Here is a 9,737-nt window from a genome sequence, read left to right as displayed (position 1 = left end):
TAATGTGTGTATGGAACATTTCTGGAATATTTTATTTCAGCTCATGAAACGTTGCATAAACACTTTACATGTTGCGTTTATATTTTTGTTCAGTATAGGTCCAGAGACAACTGCTAATTAGCCTCTATAGGCAGCAGGTAGCCCAGCGATTAAAAGTGTTTGGCCAGTAACCAAGCCGAATATGTGAAAAATCTGTCGATGTGCCCTTGAGCAAGGCACTTAACCTTAACTGCTCCTGTAAGTCGCTCTGGATAAGAGCATCTGCTAAATGACAAACATGTAAATGTCAAATAGGCATTTCCATATTCTTTATACCTACACATCTACCCTCTCAGATCTGCATAAGTGGCTAAGGGTTAGAGCAGGGCAAGTGGTTGTTTCTGGACCAGGCCAAAATGTAGATTTCATAACATTTAAATGATGTAAATAATTAACAATAAACCCCCAGTCTTTGTTTTGGACTTTGATCAAAGCACCTTCAAACATGACCATGGGTGAACAGTATACACTGAGTGAACAAACATTATGAGTACCTTCCTAATATTGAGTTGTGTCCCCCACCCCAACCCTTTTGCCCTTAGAGCAGCCTCAATTTGTCGGGGCATGGACTCTACAGGATGTCAAAAGCGTTCTACAGGGATGCTGGCCCATGTTGACTCCAATGCTTCCCACAGATGTGTCAAGTTGGCTGGATATCCTTTTGGTAGTGGACCATTCTTAATACACACGGGAAACTGTTGAAAAACCCAGCAGCGTCACAGTTCTTGACACAAACCGGTGCGCCTGGCACCTACTACCATACCTTGTTCACAGGCACTTCAATATTTTGTCTTGCCCATTCACCTTTTGAATGGCACACATACACAATCCATGTCTCAATAATTAAAAATACTTATTTAACCTGTCTTCTCCACTTCATCTACACAGATTGAAGTGGATTTAACAAGTGACATCAATAAGGGATCATAGTTTTCACCTGGATTCACCTGGTCAGTCTATGTCATGGAAAGAGCAGATGTCCTTAATGTTTTGTACACTCAGTGTATATTGTAGGGGGCTATTTAGGGTAAGGAGTTGCATTGTAAGGAGCATAACGTAACATAAGAAAGAAAATTGCACAAATGAATACTAATACCAGTACAAATTCTGTGTCAACGTAAACACATTCTTGAATAATGTTAAGTTTAGTGCAATCTGAAAACGTTGTATTACTGTAACATTATCAGAGATAATTTAATATCATACAGATTAGTACTACTTGCAGTTAAGTTTGATATGTTTAAGTTTCTATAAAACAATTCTTTAAAAAAAAGGCATTTCATGCATTAAAAACGGATAAACTATATGTTGGGTATCAGAGTCTGATACCACACAATTATAATGAATCCGTGTATTCAATAACAAAGGCCATTGATTTGGAATGACTATGCATTGTAGTATGTAAAATACTTTGAAGTTATCGCCCACTGTCAGAGATTGTCCAGTGTTAATTCCAATGCCATTAGCTCTTGGAGCTCTCTGTGTGAGGCTCTTGTGAGTTTCTAGCTTTCTTTCCCACAACCATACTGCTGTACATCTTCTGTTGATGCTCTTTAAATTCTTCTTTCACCTTGTCTCTCTTCAAGCTCCCATCCCTGTAGAGAGAGAGTCAGACGTTCTACAGTTGCCATGGCGCCCTTTTGGCAGAGAGCTCCTGTATATTTTGTAAATATTTCATAAATGTATGTTTTTTCAATTTTTGTTTTTGAATAGCCAAACGAGTATAGATTTAGTCTGGATTACATCTTACTTGTTTCCTGCCCGAGAATGAACAGCAAAACAGCTTTTCAAAATCAGCTATTTTGACTTGAATTGGAATGTTTCTACGGTCTCCTTGATCCAAGACTACAATGCAGTGCTGAGTTGGCAGTGAGGAATTCATTGCTCAAGAGCATTCCTTCAAAGTTGAGTATACTGTATCCTGAGTGAGTGCATGGGAAGATAAAAAACCAACGGCAGTGTCCTACAGCACGGAGAAGACGCGGAAGGCAAGACACCCAGCTTCAGGTACCTGCCCCCGGACGACCTGATTTGGCTGCTCAGCTCTCCCTGTTGACCACCTGCACCTCCCTCTATTCAAGCCTTGTGCTATTGACTGTCACTCCATCTGTTGGAGGTTTGAAGTAGCCTAACCCAGAACTTGAAGTACGCTACTCAGAACATTGAAGTAGCTTACTCAGAACATTGAAGTAGCCTACTCAGAACTTTGTAGTCCAGACCTATACTCATGTCATTCAATTTTTCTTATTGATGTTTGTTTTGCTTTTTAAGCACCTCGAGATATGTTTACTTCCATGTGCTGTGTACTGCAATTCAGACTTTAGCTGCGGCCTACTTGTTCATTTATTTTTTATTTCACCTTTATTTAACCAGGTAGGCCAGTTGAGAACAAGTTCTCATTTACAACTCTGACCTGGCCAAGATAAAGCAAAGCAGCTCGACACATACAACAACACAGAGTTACACATGGAATAAACAAACATACAATCAATAATACATTAGGAAAATCTATATACAGCATGTGCAAATGAGGTAGGATAAGAGAGGTAAGGCAATAAATAGGCCATGGTGGCAAAGTAATTACAATATAGCAATTAAACACTGGATTGGTAGGATGTGTAGAGGATGAATGTGCAAGTTGAGATACTGGGGTGCAAAGGAGCAAGATAAATAAATAAATATAGTATGGGGATGAGGTAGATTGGATGGGCTATTTACAGATGAGCTATGTACAGGTGTAGTGATCTGTGAGCTGCTCTGACAGCTGGTGCTTAAAGCTAGTGAGGGAGGTAAGAGTCTCCAGCTTCTAACTAGTAACACATTATTATAGAACAGTATGGTTCCCAGCACATTTTCTTTTGATCACAGAACTCTATTATGACAGAATGACATGTTTTAAAGGATCTTTAGTGAGAATAAAGCAGTGAAAAATCAAGTTTGCTGAGGGTTTCCTTACCACGCCATGTCCAACAGCCCTCCCTGATGTGCAATAGCAGACTTCACTCGGTTGGCAAACTTGGTAGCATCTTCCCCTTCCTATTCAAAGCGGTAATGAAGAAGGATATCATTAAAAAATATATATATATACAGAGGAGTCTATGGTCCTGGGGGTAAGAGGAGTGTGCACTCTATAAAGGTTTGGGAATAAAACACAACATAAGGTCTGACCAGTTGGTCATGGGAGGGAGTAGCAGTAATACCGTATATAGACTGTGACAACCTACCTGTCTGGTCATTGGGGGCAGGTACCACACATTGACCACGATGGCCCAGCTGGTCATCATTCTCAGTAGGTAGCTCACCATGTTGTACTTGGCACTGTTCCAGAAGGCATCTCCAAAGCGTGGGTCATACTAACAGGGAAGGAGATCCAAACGTATATTAATCAAAAGCACAGGAGATTGGTGGCACCTTAATTGGGGAAAACGGGCTCGTGGTAATGACTGGAGCGGAATTAGTGGAATGGTTTCCAGGTGTTTGATGCCATTCCATTTGCTCCATTGATCAAAAGGCTGATCAAAAGGCTGCTCCACTGATCAAAAGGCTTTTACATGGAAATGAAATAAAAAAAATAGCCGACAAGGTCAACACATAACAAGTGAAGGTCAATATGTAACAATGTTTAACGTCATACAGTAACTGCTGATTGATGACAGAGCCAGGGTTAGAACACGAGAGGCATTTCAGACAATGGACAATTTACTGAAGACTGCAGAGAGTACCTTGATTGCAACTGGGTATATTGTCCCTCCAATCTCAAAGCTTCCCTTCTTGAACATCATGACTGATGTGTTGTTGATGCAGGTTCCTGCAGGAGATAAAAAGGTCACGAGACCACCACAAGCACAAACTTCCAGGACCATTGGAGTCAATTACATTTCAATTCAAGTCAATACAGGAAGTAGACTGACATTTTATCAGAAAAATTGTATACGAGTTGACTTTATGGATCGACTGAAATTAAATGGAATTGACCCCAACTACACCTTTCAGACAGCAGATAAAGGTGGACGAGACACCTAATATAAAGACTACAATAAAGTCCTAGTATAAGGACTACAATAAAGTATAAAGACTACAATAAAGTATAAAGACTTACCCTCTGGGAAAATCAAAATGGGTAGATTGCGCTTCGCTGCAACATGAGCCCTCAATCTAGAAGAGGATGGAGGGAGGGAGATCAATAACCAGGACAAAACTAATCACGATGAAAACAATACAATGTATGGGGAGATTGAGTGGCAGTAATGGTAATGTATATCGTTATACAAGCAATAAATTGACATTGGCAAGCAATTTATTCACTTCACAAAAGACAACTGAGTAAATGTATAGATGAAAAAGACATACTAAATGCATCTCCTGACATCTTTTCCCATTTACTTGCTGTCTCACCTACTGGTAACAGCATGCCGGTCTCTCATCTCCGACCTCTCAAACCACACATGGGGGCAGGACCTCACCATTGATCTCTGGATGACCCCCATCAGCCCACTGTGACTTTGACCCACCTGGGAATAAACCCGGACACAGTGAGCATGACAACTCTAGTCTGCTGAGAACCAAAAGTGATGTATACAATATCAAAAATCAGTGATATGTTGACACAGCCATGTTCATGTTACCCACCATAGCGTAGCATCCATCATTGGCCAAAATGACAATGTCAATAGGTGAGGTGTGGTTTGCTACGCATATTCCTCCTTTTTGTGGTTTATTATTTCTGTAACAAATAAGTATTTATTTCAATGACATCATGACATTGAAAACATTGATACTAATATTACTTCCTAAATGTTTATTTTAGGTAGGTTGGGCTGTATACTAACTTGTTGTGGTATTGGATGGTGGCAGAGAGGCCTCTGGCACAAATCCTATAGCACATCAGATGGACTAACTCACTGAGCCAGTTCTTCACTCTAGAACACAAGAGCAAAGTACAGTAACAGCCAGGGAAATTCTATTCTCTCGAGCCGTATATCAACTCTCGAGCTAGCTAGCTGTTATAAGAGATAGGAACATTGAATGTTCCTATCAATGTTCCTATCACCACAGTTTATGAAAGTTGTAAAACATTCTTTAAAACCTTTGTTGTGTACATCGTTACCTCCTGTTAGGTAGAAACCCCACCAAAGTTGTCCCGATCACCAGCCAGCTAATCCCTATGATTGCCAGGGTTATCCTGAAAGTACGAACAAAACAAATGTAAAAAATAAAATAACATTCAAATCGTGTTTAATAATAATAATATTAGTAGTAATAATTGCACTCTATTCAATAAATCCACATCAGTTGACAGAAACTGAAGTGAACAAATGGGCTGTTGATTGGTCTGAGATGGATAGAGTTAAGGGGAGATGTGGTCTGACCCACCTGAGAGGGAAAAGGACACAGTAACGTATGATCACGCCCAGGCCCCAGATGACGGTGAGGCGCAGGCTGATGTAGTGAAAGTTGTGGTTGGTGCGGGTCAGGAGGTTCCAGGAGACCAGCTCCTCAGAGGAGAAGCGCTGAGTGACCTGGTCATCCACGATGCTCTCCAGGCCCTTTCTGTAGAAGTAGAATGAGTCGCTCAGCGCAAACTCTCCCCTCGATATGGACTGGGTACGATACCGACGCAGCTCCCCCATCTCCTGTTCCATAGAGCCACCCTCCCTCTGGATGAGTCCTGGGAAGAGAAGAGAGGAACAGCACAGATAAATCACTGAGTTGGTAGCATAGTCAGAGATTTTCAGATATAGGACATTAAATATGATGGAAAAGCCTGTAGAGTGGGGGATGTATGAGAAGGATTGTATGTATAGAGTAAAATATACACCTACTAATTGAGGCACTGTATCTACCTGTATCTGTGCTCTTCCTCTATTGGTATAAAGAGATCCCAGAGAAGGAAATGCCGATGAGGAATGCGATGGGAAGACTGTTGGGGCATAGCCTATCAGTACCAGGTACCAGTGAGAGCACTGAGCTTGCATTCCTTTTCTCTGTACTCAGCAATGATGTACTGTATTTTACCCAGTTCCAGTAAAACATGAATACTTTTCTAATAACTTACTGGTTAACAATTTGCTTGTGTCATGATTATACAGTTATATATGCTTTAGTATTATGTTCACAGAAGAAGAGTTTTAGACAAAAGCATGGTGGGTTTTGTCATCTCTGCTGCTGAATGGTTTGCTAAATCTTATTGCATAATAACATTGCGTTGACTTGACCTTTTTGTCCTTGCATACAAAAAAAAATGTTATTTTTTAAGTTTCCTGTCAACCCTGATTTAGAATGCCAATGTTTCTGTGATCAAAACATGATTGAGTGTTAATTCAACAACATAGGGTAGGATTGCAGATAGACAACTTAGAGACACCACAAAAAGTCCCCAGTATATATCCAATCTTCTGGAATCTTCAAGGCAGTTCAAAATAGAATATGAAATACATGTCCAGTAAGTATCAAATTTAACTCAACATAGCTCCACTGAAGACGGTGACGTGACGTCTTTCAAACGTTGTACAGTATATTTCCAGGAAGAGCTGATGAAGGGGGCATACAGTATTTCACAGCATGGGTTGAGGGTTAAGCTACACATAGAGTCAGTTTTCTGCCTGAAGTTATGCAATCCTCTATTGCATCATCAGAGTGGGACACAGCTGCTCCACTCCGCACGGTTTCCACTAGCTTCCATATCCCCAAAGTCAGATTCCATAGCCACAAAGTAAAACTTGGCTACAAAAATGTGCTTTTTGGTCTTAATTTAAGGTTAGGGTTAGGTGTAAGGTTAGCGGTGTGGTTAAGGTTAGGGTTAAGGTTACTTTTAAAATATACTTTTAAGAAGATAAATTATAGAAATGGGCAGACTTTATTTATGATATTGTGGGTATAGAAGCTCGTGATGACCACTCCGCAACCCCACATCAGCTGAGCTGACCAATCATAAGCTGACCAATCATAAGCCACCACACTGACACACAGTCACATGTACAGGGTCTACTCTACTCCTTCCAGATAGAGCTGAATTCAACTCCTCATACTACAGAACAATATGCTCTAAGAACAGAACCAAGGACTCTACATGCCAATGGGATGTTTGAAATGCAGTTCTGCTGAATTCAAATATTTCTCCTATAGACCATCAGAACTCAACTCAACTTACTGAATGTATAATTACCTTATTACTGTGTAATTATCCTAATAATTATCACAGGGCTATTCATATTTCAGTTAGGGGCAAATACAAACTAAAGAGTATTGATTCAAATGGTATCATTCAGCATAGGAACCACAGAAAATAATTGCTTAGTACAAAAGTTAATGAAGAAAATAAAGATTAGGCTACAGTTTGATAGTCATCCACAATAAGTTACACAGACAGGGTCCCTCCAGACCTCAGGATGAACTCATTCATCGATGGGTAGTGAGTGTAATGTCACTCACCATTGGGTAGCGGAGCAGGCACTGGCAGAGTGGGTCGATCCCTGTGTCCTCTCTGGATCCGCAGGGTGGCCCACTGCCCATAGAACAGAGTTATTTTCAGCTGACCTCACACACAATGCTTTCTACATACTGCATCTTGACCAACTGCCCCGCGTTCCCTGCATTGAACATTAACTATGTCAGTCTGTTCTAAGGGGTCAGGGGGAAACATGAATACAGTATACAGAGCACAATATCCTACATATAGTAGTGAATATAAATCAATTAATAACCGATTAATGCATTTATACAAAAAATATTTATCTTTTCAGAAATAAATAATCTGTTCACAAAAAGAATAACAGATGCTATATTAGATGCTATATGAGGTTATGCTTCAATAAAATGTTTCAGAATAAAATAAGAAATAGTGAGCTATTCCCGAAATTTCTGAATTTGAGCTCTTCCAGAACTTCCAGCAGTTACCTCCAATATCTTGACCAGAATCTGAATATAGACCGAAGTGACCCCCAGGGAGAGGCCAAACATAGCAGGTATCATGATAAGCCCAATCATCACGGAGAACCACACCTGCAGCAACAAAGTCGTTATACTCCACAGGTCATCCATCCCTCCCTCACAGAGATCTGTCATCCACTGGTATGGCACATAGGGTTCAAGTTATCTACAGAAGAGAGACATAACGTTTATTAGCTATTCATTCCAAATAAGCATTATATATATTTTTATAATAGAGGAGGCTGAATTCATATGTTTGACTTGGGCCTAGCTAGGTAGTTAGCTATGTAAAGTTAGCTAGGTAAACAGGATCTGAAACGGGATATGAACACCGAAATAGCCTAGCTAACTAATATACAGCCAAGCCGAGAAGAGAAGCACTAGAAATAGCTTACATTATTGGGCATACCATATCCGAGGTTGACTGCAGAACATGAAATGTTTCCAATTGTATTAAAGAGAAATAGTAACCTGAAGACCTCTTCGTTGTCTTAACGAGTTTTCCATTCTTCTGTACCTCGCTGTAGCGGTAGTGGTTGCAGGTTGCAACCCAACAGTGTACTCAGCCACAGGACAGTGCGCAAGATCTGCTGTAAAAATAAAACCAGGACGTCACTAGTTACCAAATTCACAAAATCAGAAACCGCGCCTATTTCTACAATGTAATCTACAACACAATGCATCTTCTCAGTGGTGAAAAAAGTACCCCATTTTCATAATTGAGTAAAAGTAAAGATAGCTTAATAGAAAATAATTCAAGTAACAGTGAAAGTCACCCAGTAAAATAATACTTGAGTAAAAGTCTAAAAGTATTTGGTTTTAAATATACTGTAATGAAACAGCCGGGAGCAGATGCGGCAGGGTCGATTTCGGCGCTTATAAACCCAGGGTCGTTACAATACTTAAGTATTAAAAGTAAATGCCATTGCTAAAACATACGTAAGTAAAAGTATAAATACATTTCAAATTCCTAATATAAAGCAAACCAGATGGCATACTTTTCTTGTTTTTTTAAATTTTATTTACGGATAGCCAGGGGCACTCTCCAAAACATAATTTACAAACTAAGCATTTGTGTTAGTGAGTCCGCCAGATCAGAGGCAGTAGGGTTGACCAGGGTTGTTGATTCGTGTGTGAATTAGACAATTGTCCTGTCCTGCTAAGCATTCAAAATGTACTTTTGGGTGTCATGGAAAATGTATGGAGTAAAAGGTGCATACTTGTATTTAGGAATGTAGTAAAGTAAAAGTAAAAGTTGTCAAAAATATAAATAGTAAACTTAAGTACAGATACACAAAAAAAACTACTTAGGTAGTACTTTCAAGTGTTTTTACTTAAGTAATGTACACCACTGTATCTCCCTAAAAAGTGATTTTAAACCGAACTCTAACATTAACCAAACAGCTAACCTTAGACCTAACCCTAACCATAAATTAAGACCAAAAGCTATTTTTTGTTTATATGAGTTTTTACAATATAGCCATTTTGACTTTATGGCTATGGTAACTAGTGGAAATGATAAAACCACTCCCCCCACTGGCGAGTTGCTCGAAAAAAGTTCAGCTTTCGTGCATATTCAGCTGCGCAGAAAAAGCGATGCGTCTGCAATTGCAGGTAGGGCTGTTTTTACGCAATCGTAACACCAAATATATTTATAACTAACCCGAGATAGTTTATCTGTGACGTTTACAGTGGGAGGAATTGAAGCATTTAGTGGGCAGAACAAGCAAGGAGGTGGGCAAAGCCAAGCACGAGCTAGCGAGATCCTA

At 39.8% G+C, this 9,737-nt stretch overlaps 1 protein-coding gene across 6 annotated transcripts; it reads right to left on the bottom strand.

The window, feature by feature from the left end:
* Window positions 1–952: 952 nt before the first annotated feature.
* Window positions 953–8,567, bottom strand: gpat3 (glycerol-3-phosphate acyltransferase 3). Of its 6 annotated transcripts, none has more exons than XM_024431147.2 (13): window positions 8,364–8,562; window positions 7,936–8,134; window positions 7,471–7,543; window positions 5,413–5,707; window positions 5,147–5,221; window positions 4,869–4,958; window positions 4,669–4,762; window positions 4,435–4,550; window positions 4,139–4,194; window positions 3,762–3,847; window positions 3,264–3,392; window positions 2,996–3,075; window positions 953–1,634 (listed from the first exon to the last, which is right to left on the bottom strand). In XM_024431147.2, the coding sequence occupies exons 2-13, from the start codon at window positions 8,101–8,103 to the stop codon at window positions 1,502–1,504; spliced, it is 1,395 nt and encodes a 464-aa protein (XP_024286915.1). In that variant the 5' UTR covers window positions 8,104–8,134; window positions 8,364–8,562; the 3' UTR covers window positions 953–1,501. The 6 variants fall into 6 exon arrangements, with proteins under 6 accessions (XP_024286915.1, XP_024286916.1, XP_024286917.1 ...); XM_024431148.2 differs by having other exon boundaries at window positions 8,378–8,562; XM_024431149.2 differs by having other exon boundaries at window positions 8,448–8,560.
* Window positions 8,568–9,737: the final 1,170 nt, after the last annotated feature.

This window comes from Oncorhynchus tshawytscha, linkage group LG09 (assembly GCF_018296145.1).
Source record: "Oncorhynchus tshawytscha isolate Ot180627B linkage group LG09, Otsh_v2.0, whole genome shotgun sequence".
Classification (NCBI taxonomy): domain Eukaryota; kingdom Metazoa; phylum Chordata; class Actinopteri; order Salmoniformes; family Salmonidae; genus Oncorhynchus; species Oncorhynchus tshawytscha.
The sequence above is the reverse complement of the archived record's forward strand: the minus strand, read 5'-3'. Positions and strand labels throughout refer to the sequence as shown.